At 44.7% G+C, this 14,468-nt stretch overlaps 1 protein-coding gene across 4 annotated transcripts in view; it reads left to right on the forward strand.

Annotated features, from left to right (window-relative positions):
- The window catches only part of ERG (ETS transcription factor ERG), a 280,170-nt gene extending 269,282 nt beyond the window's left edge, over positions 1-10,888 (forward strand). For 3 of the 4 annotated variants that reach the window (XM_060098477.1, XM_060098476.1, XM_060098478.1), the window contains exons 10-12: positions 282-338; positions 1,024-1,071; positions 8,897-10,888. In XM_060098477.1, coding sequence (XP_059954460.1) covers positions 282-338; positions 1,024-1,071; positions 8,897-9,417 — 626 coding nt within the window. In that variant the 3' untranslated portion in view covers positions 9,418-10,888. The remainder of the gene's footprint in view (positions 1-281; positions 339-1,023; positions 1,072-8,896) is intronic. The other variant, XM_060098479.1, reaches the window with a different exon arrangement.
- The last annotated feature ends 3,580 nt before the right edge of the window (positions 10,889-14,468 follow it).

Consider the following 14,468-nt stretch of genomic DNA (forward strand, 5'->3'; position numbering starts at 1 on the left):
TCATTTTAATCTATTTTGTAAACCATCTCAGATTTCTTTTAGTTTTGCAAAAAGTGGGGTAAAAATAAATTTTTAAAATAAAGTGCCCTCGTTTTGTTACCACATTTACATTTGGTTTCATTAGAAAGGAAATTTTTTTCTTACCATGTTTCTTACTATAAGAGTAAGGCTATTATGTTAATAACTAAGGTCAATGATGGAATGATGATAAAACAGCATCAAAGTCTAGTAGCCAAATACAAGTTAGAACTAATTATCTCTTTGTTTTTTTGGATTTTCAGCTGCTCAGCCATCTCCTTCCACAGTGCCCAAAACTGAAGACCAGCGTCCTCAGCTAGGTATGTTTCACAGAGCATCTTGGTGGCCATAAAAGAAGAAACAGGTTTAGCAGCATCTTTCTAAAATGTGTCACTTTCTAAGTTAAACTAATGTTCCTTTGTCTTCTTTAGGACTGCTCCATATGTGAAACAGGGACTAAATTATCAGTCTACTCCACTGGGAATGACTTGAGATTTTGCTAAAACATTTCCAAAACCCATGCAATAAAGATGGAAAAAAACATGCTGCGTGCACACAGGCAGCTTCTTTGCGGCCTAGCAGTTCTTTGATTTTCACCTTCCAGGTCACGTACAGCAACATCAGCGTGTGTGCCAAGTCCAGTGAGGAAACACAGTGGAAGGGTGCTGCTGCCAGTGTGCTGAGCAGCATGGCCCACACGGCCCTGGGCAGAATACATCTGCCCTGTTTAAATCCTGGGATGGAGAGGGCGTTGGGCTAGGTGTTGGGAACCCTGGGCCAAATCTGAGCTCGGCCACCAGCTAGGAGACCTTTACTGAGAAACATCATTCAGACCCATGTGACATCTTTTCTAATACAGGAAGTGGTGCTGGGGGACTTTGGCGTGGGGGACATTTTCAACTCTGAAATCTGGAAACACCAGAGGGTCAGCATTATTCCTGGAGCTACATCCTACCTGCTCACAACTATGTCTTTGGGATCTGACTTCTTTTCTTTTTGCTATAGATCCTTATCAGATTCTTGGACCCACAAGTAGCCGCCTTGCAAATCCAGGTAAGATACTGCTGATGATTTTGCTCTCACAAAGTTATCTTTTGGCCAGTAGCTATTTTGAAACTGAACTTGCGTAGACAAGAAATCCCTTCCACTGAACAAATTGAAGTTGTAGGTCTCACTGGACTATTTACCTAAGTGGAAAAAAATGGGTCGGGTTATACATTAAGATTTAGCTTCAGCAAAGAGCATCATTACCTAATCCAAACTGTATCTGTTTCCTAGGGCTGCTCTAACAAGGTACCACAGACTGGGGGTTTAGACATCGACATTTATTGTCTCCTACAGTTCTAGAGGACAGAAGTCCAAAATCAAGTGGTCAGGGTTATTTCCCTCTGTGGGCCTTGAAAGAAGGATCTATTCCAGACCTCTCTCCTTGGCTTATAGCTGGCCATCTTCTGCCTGTATCTCTTTACCTCTATATGTGTCTCTGTGTCCAAATTTCCCTTTTTCTAAGGACACCAGTCATATTGGATTAGAGCCCACTCAAATGATATTACTTTAACTTGATTACTTCTCTAAAGACCCTATTTCCAAGTAGCGTCACATTCTGAGGTACTGGGCAAATGCAACATATGAATTTGGGGGGAGGGCCACAATTCAACCCATCACACTAGCGGATAAAATAATATCTTAAAAAAAAAAGAACCATAATGACAACCACAAGACTTCAAATTTAGGATCATCTTCAATGAATGGTCTATTTCTGAACTCAGATGCCAGGAGAAAGTACAGATTCTTCATTGGCCCATTTGTAACCTATCCCTTGCCAAGGATTGTCACCTGTCATCACGCTTCAGTGCCAACCAAATTGTTTGATTTGTTTGTATTCAGATCAGAACCAGCTGTGCTGGCATCCACTTCAGAAATTCACAGCATATGCTGCATATTCTCAACAGCAAATTCAGATGCCAAGATGTCATAGGAGTATTGCAAATACAAGCTGGAATGTATATTTTCTAAACATTGAGGCCAAAATGGGGTTAGAAATGGGAAAATTTCGGTTCAATCAGTGTACATCCCCACAGGGAATCTATACTTCTGAAAACATAAAATATCCTCATTATTTGGCATCCACATCTTTGACATTAAATTTTGATTAATGTTAACTAATTCAGCAAATATTTTTTAAGCAGCTTAGAAGTGAGAAAGGTCGGGCTTCCCTGGTGGCGCAGTGGTTGAGAGTCCGCCTGCCGATGCAGGGGACACGGGTTCGTGCCCCGATCCCGGAAGATCCCACATGCCGCGGAGCGGCTGGGCCCGCGAGCCATGGCCGCGGAGCCTGTGTGTCCGGAGCCTGTGCTCCGCAACGGGAGAGGCCACAGCGGTGAGAGGCCCGCGTACAGCAAAAAAAAAAAAAAAAAAAAAAAAAAAAAAAAGAAGAAGAAGTGAGAAAGGTCTATTTTGTTTATTGCCCTACTCCTTGGGTCTAAACCGGGTGCTAAATAATTATTGGTTGAATAAACAAATGCAAGGAGTAACAAGATACCATCCTTGACCCTCAAGAAGCTTCCATTCCGGTGGAGAAATGGACACAGGTTCACCCCAGCATCCACCCGGTGGCCACGTCTCCGGGGTCTTGGTCCGTCCTCCTGCCTACGCTCAGCTTTCTATTTGCAGCTGCCTTTATAACCATTCACATAAAAACGATTACTATGTTTTGAGATGCTTATTATTAGTCAGGCTTCAGGAAGACTGAGCTGGCAGCAGTGTTCAGGATAGATTAGAAAGGGGAACAGGACGGAAGCTGGACCACGCTGGGAAAGTTAATACAATACTGTGAAATAACAATTCAATAGCTTTCCCCCCACCCCTCCCCCATATCACTCCTGGGCAAATGCCCGTCTCAGAACAGCCCTGGGAGGTCATTATCTTCATCCTACGGAAAAGGAATCAGAGGTCCAGACAGAGGTCCTGGGTCACACAGCCCGTAAGAAGGGAGGCCAGGTTTGAACCTTGACTCTCTGTCTCCAAAATCTGCTTTTATTGTTATTTTCTGGCTCTCCACTGCCACTGAGTGAGCCTGGAAGAGGGAGGTCTTGGAGAATGAGGACCAAGAGAATAGAAAGAAAGGATTTCCACTCCGTTTAACAACTGTTTCAATGCTTGGGATGAGGCTGAGGTCAGGGAGGAAGAGGAGGAACATGGCAAGCTGCACCAAACAAAACCAAACCGACCCTTTCACCCGCACAGATTGGTGAAGTGAAATATGAGTCTGTGCCCATGTTGTTGCAGCTCAAAGGTGTGGCTTGGTTGGTGGCTTGGGGCCAGAGAGAGTCGCCGGCCCCTAAGCAGAGGGCTTAGTGTCTATTCACGCTGTGCCCACCAGCCTGGGGTTGCCCACGGGGTTTAGAGGGACCTGGGACCGAGCAAGGAGGAGACTGCAGACCCATCACTGGCCTGGGAAAATCCCTTGGTCCCTAAGAGGTCCGCAGCACTGGCATCGTAAGCAAAGACTGCACTTTATCTCACTGAGACTGTGCCCATTGGGCCTGGGGAAAGTGGCAACATTCAACTTTTGACTCAAAGATAAAGATTTCTGGGCTTCCCTGGTGGTGCAGTGGTTGGGAGTCCGCCTGCCGATGCAGGGGACACGGGTTCGTGCCCCGGTCCGGGAAGATCCCACGTGCCGCGGAGCAGCCGGGCCCATGAGCCATGGCCGTTGAGCCTGCGCGTCCGGAGCCTGTGCTCCGCAATGGGAGAGGCCACAGCAGTGAGAGGCCCACGTACCGCAAAAAAAAAAAAAAAAAAAAAAAAAAAAAGATAAAGATTTCTTTTACTTAGTTTATCATGAATTAGGCCTTCTCTCCATCTATCCTTAGGCTGTGTGTCAGTTGCTTTCATGTGGCCTTTCCCCCTAAAACCAGAATGTCTTATCATTCTATTGATGAGAATGCTTCTTCCTGTTTGATTCTAGTTTCCCAGCCTCTGAGAAATAAATCCTTCACCACTTTAAACTTCTGCCTCTCCTCTTTTCACAATGCAAACGTTTTTTAAACCATTTTAAATGGAAAGATGACATCATATAGTATGAATGCACAAGATGATAACAGTATCGCAACATCTCCATCCAAAATATGCATTTGAGGTTCACTTTGGACTGTATTTCTTCTGCTGAGAAGAGTGTGTCCCTGCATTATTATGTCCTGGATCAGATATTAGCGACATAGCTCCTTTATATCCCATCAGAACGGTTGACCATTTAATGTGGCTTCTGTGATGAACAGAAATTGCCTTTCCATGAAAGAGCGTTCTTGGGAGCAAGAGTTCAGTAGCTCCCTCGGTGCTCACTGGATAGTCTCTAATGGTGGGCATGAAAGTGTAACCTGCTTCATGCAGAACCAGAACCCAGCCTTAGGGATGTTTTGCCATTGGTTAGGAGGTGGGAGTGTCCAGTCTTCTACTGGGAGCCCACCAAGCTCCAGGCCCAGGGAAGGACTGGAGGAGATTGCAGAGGTGTGTGCAGAAACCAGGCCCAAGAACGGTGTTTTTGTGCAGTGATTCAGCACCAAGGCCTAGAATCTGCATTCCAACCCTTGCTGACCTTGGGCAAGATAAGTCACTACCTCTTTGGGATCTAATTCCTCATCCCTACAATGGCCTATCACATGATTCTGGGGGGAGGGGAATTAAATAAACATATGGAAAATGTTCAGAATGATGCCTGGGTACCAGTCAGCGTTTAGTGATGCTGGCCAGCCCTGAGAATACCACCATTCCCAGCTTTTGCCCGGCCAGCATGGGGTTTTGGGGGGGAAGGTGGCTGTCTTCCTTTGGCATCTCCTGGCTCTAGGCAAGGGATGTACCTTTCTTTAAGCCCTGGTTTCCAGCTCAAACAAATCATGATAAGAGCCCTCATGTACTGAATTCACCCTCATAGTGACCCTACAGGATAGTACCACCATCTTGATGGTATTACCACCACCTGCATTTTGCAGACGAGGACAGTGAGGCACAGAGAGCCAGGTGAGCAGAACCAGGATTCAGCTGCAACAGTGCCAACTCCAAACGGGTGCTTCCGGCCACCATACTGCCCTGCCCCTCCCACCCCCGCAACAAGCCCTGTCTGAGCCACAGACAAAGCCTTCCGTCTGAGACACATGCCTGCTGCCTTGATCCCAATGCGCTGGGGGGTCCAGGCTGTGCACATGGGTTTTTCTGCAGCACCTCCAGCTACTGTAGAAAGCAGCCCAAGTGATTGCCACTGTGGCGCTTGCTGCTTTAAAGACCCTCTCTGCTTTATTTACTGCTGTGTTCCTCCATCAGCTGGCTGCTGAGTGCCCTGCTTGGGGACACCCCTCCTACTTGACCCACAGCTGCTGACTCACCCCCAGCTGTGCTTTTCTCTGTGGTTTATAAACCGTTGAGATGTTTTGCCCTTTTTGGCTCAGTCTGTACCTCTTCACTAGTATGTTTCTCTTCTTTTCTTTTCTTTTCTTTTTTTTTTTTTTTTTTTTTTGCGGTACGTGGGCCTCTCACTGTTGTGGCCTCTCCCGTTGCGGAGCACAGGCTCCGGACATGCAGGCTAAGCAGCCATGGCTCACGGGCCCAGCCGCTCCGCGGCATGTGGGATCTTCCCAGACCAGGGCATGAACCCGTGTCCCCTGCATTGACAGGCAGACTCTCAACCACTGTGCCACCAGGGAAGCCCTCTTCTTTTCTTTTAATTGCATTCGGAGACCACTTTCTTCCCCAGAATTAAAGGATTGCCTTCTGTCTTCTTTGAAGCCACGCCCCATGCCTCTTCACCCCATTGGACTCTCCTGTAGGTGGGCAGCAGACATCTTTGGGTCCCCCCCACCTCCCCATCCTGCCTTTTTAGTTAATTACCTTGGACAAAACTAGGACAAAAGTAGCTACTCCTTCCTTACTGATGTTCTAAAGGAGGTTATCAGGATAGAGAGAGAAAATAGATATGAAGAGTTTTTCCAAAGAAGGTAATTCTTGAGGTGCAGGTGGGGAGGCTGTTTGGGTGCAAGGTCCGGTCTTATAAGAGCTTCTCCTTTTACTTGTTGGTTTGGCCAGTGGAATCCCCAAGCCACTCTTAGGCTTCCAAATCTTAGGCATTCGTGTTCTGGAATCCCTATTCTGTATTCTAAAATGCACCTTCAGTGCACAGTAAGTGTTATTGTTTTGACAGTAAACGAAGAATTTAATAAATTGCTTTCAAAACTCATGGCCACAAGTAATTCGTTTAATTTACCACTGACTATAACTTCTCAGCAAACATTGTGCCCCCTTGAGGATTCTCGAACAGTGAGAAAATCTGCTGTAGACTGTGAATGCAGTGGATTTTGTTATATTAAATTTAACAAATAACGAGCTTGACATAATGTTACATTTTATAACATCTACTTAAACATTAATTGATTTGCATTTATGGTTTTGTTCTCAGGTTCGGAAGCTGATGAGTTTTGCTTACAGGTGTCTTATTTCATAGACTCTTGAAATGCTCAGAGGCCCGAACCTTGTGTACAAGGGCTGATGGGTAAAATTGTCTAGGGAGAAATTCCTCATCCGTCCTTTGAACTTTGAGTTTCTAGCCATGAATTTAGTTCCCTGACTTACTAGTTCTTCAGAAACAGGAGAGATGGGAAAACACTTTTGTACACTGGTTCTCTCCTATACATGTTTATAAAGGAAGTGGGTGAGGGACAAGTTCCCAAGAGGCAATGCCAAGGTTTGAATAGATACCAAGTATAAGTTTGACTGTTGAGGAAGATCTGTGTATTTATATAAAATCTGTGGGGTTGTTCTCTGTATGGGAGGAGGTTGACAGTGAATATTTATTTTCAAACAACTCTATGTGTTTATTTTGAAACATATGTTACACTGTTAAATCAAAAATCTATGTTTTTCCCTATTCCCAGGTCATATATGGAATTTTTTTTCAAGTAGTAATCGTTTGGTTACTAAAACCATATGGTTTTCTCAAACTATTCTTTGTATTTTTTTAAATGCATATTAATGAAATGTTGGGGGCAAGAAAACTTGATTGGGAACAGTTTGAATATGTGGTCCCGAAAAAGCAAAGCCTTCCATTGCGATGAACTACAAGCTGTTAATACATTTCAAATGTGTTGCTAGACTGAAAATGCTAATTTTCCAGAACAAATTCAGAAAAGGCTGACCTTTCTCATGATGCTATTGTATGGATAAATTCACAAACATATCCATTTCCATGTAGCCAACATGGAAACAAAGATTTATGAGTTGGACAATTTATATAGGGAGCTAGTGGAGAGGATTTAGAGAAAACACATTTATAATTGAGTTTTACATTTCATCAATTCCCTGAATAGTCAACAGTTCCTTTAATGATTTTATCATATATACTGATATTTATTGATAGTATAATACAAGATAATCTTTTTGGTAATAAGCCCAAGGCAGTGCTTGGGAGTTTGGGAGGAAAGACCTGCCTCATGTATCCATTTTCAAAGCTTCTAAAATCTGCTTAAAGCATCTTAGCTTCTCCTGGTACTCAGGACCAGATATTCCTGGTACTTCACCTCTCCTGATACTTCTTCTGGTACTCCTGGTATGACTGTTGATATTTGCATGTTTCTCTCTTTTAGGGAGCCATCAATCGTCTTAAAGTATTGTAGCATAGAGTCTAGAATGGTGTGCCTGGATTTTTCTCTGAATTTGATAAAACCTAAAAGCCACATCTATAGGTCTCCAATGGGATCAAGAGAGTTCTGTGTCCACCCAGTCAAATGAGGTCTCATTGACTCTGTTGGAAGCCCCAAGAGGGCTTGCAATCACTCATTGTTACAGTTTTTTCTTTTGGAAACTCTGCTTAACACAATTGGCATTGCAACGCAGGGACAACACATGGATTTCCGTTAAGATGCATTTGCCTAAATACTGGAAATGGGTGATCTGGTTTGAAACAGAGCCAGCTTTTTTCTAAACTTCCTCATTTTGAGTGGGTTAATTCTGTTCTAGGAAAAGTTTTGACAGAATGGCTTTCTGCATGCCAGCCAAATGTTATGTTAGAAATAACGGTGTTTACTTCCATTCTCGATTTTTTTCCATAAACTTTTTGAAGTTCATTTCCTAAATCTGACTTTTATTATTTTACTTGACCTAGCCAATGTAAATGGTATTAAGTCATTATTGCCAGCCCCATAACAGCACTTTCTGCCTCACAAAAGAGGAAAGGTAAGCCCTTCCACCCCCAAAACACAAAGTTGACTTGGCTGTTCTAAGGAAGTCAGAAATGGATGGAACAAACCTGAACTCTGACCTGTAGGAACTCTTTGCATTCCAGGAAGAACTTGGATCTGTAGATCAGCCCGGTAGTCACCAAGGATCATCATCTTAGGTCAGGTTCCTTAGACACAGAGCTTGGGCTAAGGATACTTGTGCAAGTGATTAATTAAGGGTATTTCTCAGGAGAGAGGGAGTGAGAATGCAGGATCGGACAGGGGAAAGTGAAGGAAGCTTGTGGCCTTAGCTGGAACCCTGCTTTTGTCTGATCCCATGTGGAGCCCGGGGCATGACCAGCATCACAGAATTGGTCCCTCTTCGAGGCAAGGGGGCCGGCCTCTGCTACCCTGTGTCAGTCCATCAGGCTGTGGGCTACCTGGGGGTGGATGAAGCACCTCCTGTTCAGCCAAGGGCAGTTCTCTGGAGACAAGCAGGGGGAGCTGGGGGACAAGAGTAGCCAATACCCCCGCCGCTGAGGGATGGGCACACAGCCTGGTAAAGGAAGTCTGGGTGGGACGCCACAGCCCCCCTCTTCTGTCGTTGAAGAAAGAACCCCTTAGCTCAGATCCTGTTCTCACTGGGGTTTTCTTTGCTTTTCCCACCTCATCAGGCAGCGGGCAGATCCAGCTGTGGCAGTTTCTCCTGGAGCTCCTGTCCGACAGCTCGAACTCCAACTGCATCACCTGGGAAGGCACCAACGGGGAGTTCAAGATGACAGATCCAGATGAGGTGGCCCGGCGCTGGGGAGAACGGAAAAGCAAACCCAATATGAACTATGATAAACTCAGCCGGGCCCTCCGTTACTACTACGATAAAAACATCATGACCAAAGTCCACGGGAAGCGCTACGCCTACAAGTTTGACTTCCACGGGATCGCCCAGGCCCTGCAGCCCCACCCTCCAGAGTCCTCCCTGTACAAGTACCCCTCGGACCTCCCTTACATGGGCTCCTATCACACCCACCCGCAGAAGATGAACTTTGTGGCCCCCCACCCTCCAGCCCTCCCCGTGACCTCGTCCAGTTTTTTTGCTGCCCCAAACCCATACTGGAATTCACCAACAGGAGGGCTCTACCCTAACACTAGGCTCCCAGCCAGCCATATGCCTTCGCATCTGGGCACTTACTACTAAAGACCCGAGAGAGGCCTTTCCCAGCAACATGCAACCGCCAACCATTTGCCACAAGCTCTATCGGAGACCATGAATCAGAAGTGCCTCAAGAGGAATGCAAAAGCTTGACTGGGGCTGAGGGGGAGGAAGCGGGGGAAGAGATCCAGAGACTCTCAGTGGGAGGGAATTACTAAAATATTACTACAGAGATAAAGAGGATGCTACAAATGTAATGTACGTGGACAGATCGTCTGTGGACCAACCTTGTAAAAGGCATTGTAAGTAGAAGCATGAAGTCATAAGGACAAAGTGCCAAAGAAAATGTTCTGAAGAAGTGTATAAACCTTAGAGTAGCCTTTGGGATCCTGCTCATGCATTAAACTGGGATTAAACTCAAGCAATAGAGATAACACAGTCTGGACCTAACATGCCATTTCTAATGCCATTTGAAGGAAAAAAAAAAACTACCTGTATTGAAAAAGAGAAACATATCAACACAAAAAAAAAAAAAGAAAAGAGACTGTGGCCCATCAATAGACATTGATAGGGAACTCATCAGCACTTGCAGTTTTGGGCGAAATCAGATTCATTCCATTTGATGGAGAGTGGTCAGCTCTCTCCAACTGTGAAGACAACCCAAAGCTTCCAACTCCTTTACGATAGGAACTCTGAGCCGAAGGGAGGGACTGAGCACGTGTCTGGAGGGCAAGCGTGTGGGTGTAGACAGACGAGGCGGGAGAGGAGGAAGCAGAAGAGGAGGCAAGGACTGGGAAAGAAACGTCTCGAGCAGTAAAGACTGGACTTAGGACGGTGTCGGTTCTGCAGAGAATTGAGTCATGGAGTCTTGAGGTTCGTGCGGTCAGTGTTGTACCAAATCCAGTGTTAACGAGGAAGGAGACAGCGTCCTGGAGGCAGGCCAAGTTGTAGAATTCAGAAACAACGAACGTTATGCATCTCTCTGTTTGTTTGTTTATCAAAAGAAACATTGTAACTGGAATTGTCTGATATTTAAAAGAAACATTCAGGACCTCATCCGTAGGTGAGGGCCCTGCTCTCCACAGGGTCAGGGAAGAGCTAGCCTTCTGGGCTACCGCGATCCGAAATCACCTAGGCATCGGGGCGAGGCGGGCTCCAGGTTTCCTTTTGAGTCGCGAACGCTGTGCGTTTGTCAGAATGAAGTAGACAAGTCAATGGTTTTTTGTTTTTGTTTTTTTTTCCTTTTTATATAATAATTATATAACTTATGCATTTATACACTACGAGTTGATCTCGGCCAGCCAAAGATACACGACAAAAGGGACAATCAATGATCTCATGTGGCCTTGAACTTTAACTCTGTATGCTTAATGTTTACAATATGAAGTTATTAGTTCTTAGAATGCAGAATGTATGTAATAAAATAAGCTTGGCCTAGCATGGCAAATCCGATTTACACAGGAGTCTGCATTTGCACTTTTTTAGTGACTAGAGTTGCCTTTTAGAAACTTGTGCTGCAAGGGGTGGGTTTTGTGTTAGAAGTCTCCTTTGTCCAGAAACTCGTGCAAGGGAGAGCCAAGCAAATGGCACGCCTGGCACGCAAACAGTGACGGCCTCTCCGGGGCCTTGTTGCCAGCTGGAGCCGTCTGGAGCAGAAGGACCAAAGGCTTTCACCTGGGAGCCTCCAGATTTAGACCCAGAATGGAAAGAGGCCTCTAAAGCTGGGGTTGTAATTGAGAAATTCCAGACCCACACCTAGTCACGAATCACCCTTAATTCCTGCTGTAAAGCATCCATTGGATGGCAAACAAGCTATTGCTCTCAATGTAAACTGTATTGTTGGTAAATAAAGCATCACAGATAGCAGCAATGTCTCAGTTTAACGAGACAAGGGACAGCTTCTAAATTTGCCATTTGGCTTCTCCATCAGAGGCTCTCACCAGGTAGACTGTGGCCTTGACCTTCCCACACCAGGATAATCTGGGTACCCTGGTTTGGGATTCACCAACCCTGAGCCTTACAGATGATCAGACACTGTTTATGTCTCTGATCCAAAGTCAATTCCCCTTGACATCCTTTCTCTCCTATGTGCCACAAAGGATGCCAGCCTTGGCCAAGGTGAAGGCAGTTCGAGAGCTGGGATGCAAGGCCGTGTGAGAGGGGGCGAGCCTGCGTCAGTTTCTGAATTGGCCCATCTCCTAGCTGTTTGGGGGCTTGTTTTGCACTCTGTAATCCTTTTGCGATGATTAAATGACGTTGCCAAACCTCTGTGCTCTGGATATTTTGGCAGTGGTCTCTAAAGCTGGTAGGATCCGATTACCAAAGCTGCAGACACTCGGCATTACTTGGATTAAAAGAAGTCCAACTATCCATCAATTACAGCAGCTTGGGAAGGGCCTGCAAAGTGCCTGTATCTCCTTAGGGAAGACATAAATAAGTAAAAGCATAAAAGCTGGCAGCTGGGGTGACCCACACTGTTTTAATGGGAAAGATCAGTCATTTTTATTTTGCAATGCAAAGTTGAAGCACACCTACATTCTGCATATAAATAGACATTTACTCGGATAATCACTCAATCCCCTCTTTCAGGATTGTATCATGAACAAAATAATAAAAACAAGGTGTAATTCTCATTTTCAGTTTTAACAGATGTTTTCAGTTAGGGTCCCACCTCCCCCTGCCATCCAGATTATTAGCAAACGTTATGACAAGCATGAGCAACTGGGATTATTTTGGATAACATGATAATGCTGAGTTCTCCCAAATAAATAATTATTCAATTATATCTTAAAATAACGTTCACTCTCTGCTCCTGCAGAATCGAATTCCAAAGCAGTCTCCAGTTTGTATTCATAGTGACATCAAGAACCTTTTCCTCTCTGCTTTTCCCATCTCTCGGTTTGCCCTGATGTACACTCAAGATCCCTGCAGAATCTCCCTTCTGCTGGCAAGAGATGGGCCCTCTTCTTGTTTTAAATAGTCTTTTGGGATTTGTACATGGTGGAATCTCTGCTGATTCCCAAATCTCAGTCGAGACTTCATTTTTGCTCCCAGTTTGATGTCCTTGTTATGTCTCAGAGGGGTTCATGATGAAGCAACTTGTCAGGACTGGTGCAGGTAGAGGACTTTCTGCTCCTCCAAAGCACCCCTTCGCTACTGCAGCCCCTGCCACCTGGGAACAAGGGTCTGGAGGGGCATGCCATGGATGCAAGATGCTGCAGGGACCACTAACACCTGGGATGTGGGGCGGTGATGGCAAATAGGGAAAACATGGAGATCCCGCAAGCCCCCGGATTGACCTGTAACCTATGGTTAAAGAAAAGAGCATCATGTTTATTGGTCTTCCATCATGCCACCCAAATAGAAGTTCTTGGATGTATACTTGGAGAATGAAAAAGATTTTGGACTGCTCAAAGGTATATCACATTCCATTCCTTCTTTTTATCTTAACCTTGGTTTAAAAAAATCTTGGTGAAATGTTTTCATATCAAATGGGGAAAAGGTTGGCTATAGAAATCAAATATTAAAAATAACTGGAACCTCTTTATTTATCATAGAGCAGTGGTGCTCAAAGTGGGGTACCAGGGCCAGCAGCAGCCTCACCTGGGAACTTGTTAAATATGCAAATTCTCAGGCCCCACCCTAGACCTGCTGAATTGGAAACTCTGGAGGGTGGGGCTCAGCCATCAGATCTAACACACCTTACAGGTGATTTGGAAGCATGTTGCAGTTTGGGAACCACTGCAGCAGAGGAAAAGATAATCTTTGTCTATGTGTGGAATGTTCAGTGTGAAATCTCCATCCCATAACATTTTTTTCTGCGGCCATATGAAAATCAACAATCAGGGAAGCCAGTTTACTCTGGAAGTGTCATCCTGAGTTGCGCTCCCTCTGGACAACCCTCCTCCCTACTGTTAACTCGCCTTCATGTGTATTAGTTATCTACTGCTGACTAACAAATTACTGCAAACTCAGCAGTTTGAAACAACACACATCTATTATCTTACAGTTTCTGTGGGTCAAGCATGCAGGCACAACTTAGCTGGGTCTTCTGTTCAGGGTCTCTCCAGGCTGAAATCAAGGAATCAGCCAGGACTGTGATTTTCTCTGAGGATGGGGTCCTTTTCCAAGCTCACTGGTTGTTGGCAGAATTTAGTTCCTTGTGGTTGTAGGACTGAACTCCTATTTCCTTACTGGCCATCACCAGGGACCACTCTCAAGTCTTAGAGGCCACTTGAGGTCCTTGCTTTGTGGCCCTCTCAACAAGGAAGTTGCTTCTTCAAGGCCAGCAGGAGAACCTCTCTTATTTCAAATTTCTCTGCCTTCTTTTAAGTGCTTGCCTGACTAGGTCAGGCCCACCCAGGAGAATCTCCTTTTTTACTAACTCAGAGTCTGCTGATGAGGGGCCTTATTTATATCTGCAAGATTCCTTTTGCCATAGAATGTAACCTGATCATGGGAGTGATAATCCGTCATGTTCACAGGTCCTACTCATACTCAAGTAGAGAGGATTCTGTAGGGCATGTACACCAGGGGTTGGGAATCTTAGAGACCACCTTAGAATTCTGCTTAACACCATAGATATACTACCTGTCTTCTAGCATTTTCTAAAATCCTTTGGCCAATCAAAACTTTTTAATGCACATTGCTGAAAAGGCCAGGCTCGACTCAGCAGCACTGACGCCCTGGGCTCCATGGCTACCTCTCCCACTGGCAATGTGGACTTCTTTGAACAAGTCTATTGGTCTTAATCTGACCAATCTGAAAACTTTATGCTGAAAATGTAAGGGTTCATGCTAACTTTTTCATAGAATTTACATATTCTTTTGAGTCTATTGAAAAAGCAGCTGAACTTCATTCTATATAGAAATCACTATATAGAATGCAAATTATTCTAACTTCTAACTTTTATTTTAAATTAATTTTATAAAGTGAAAAGGCTTCATTCATTTTCTCATAAAAAGTTTTGACAGGATATTATTTTGTCAAGGCAAGCCTTAATATTACTTGATTATCATTTGGGTCAGAACATGTTGCATTACAGACTTATGCAGGAAGCATGTTAAATGTAAGACCTTTATGAAAAAAAGAAATAG

Source organism: Mesoplodon densirostris, chromosome 5 (assembly GCF_025265405.1).
Source record: "Mesoplodon densirostris isolate mMesDen1 chromosome 5, mMesDen1 primary haplotype, whole genome shotgun sequence".
Taxonomy (NCBI): Eukaryota; Metazoa; Chordata; class Mammalia; order Artiodactyla; family Ziphiidae; genus Mesoplodon; species Mesoplodon densirostris.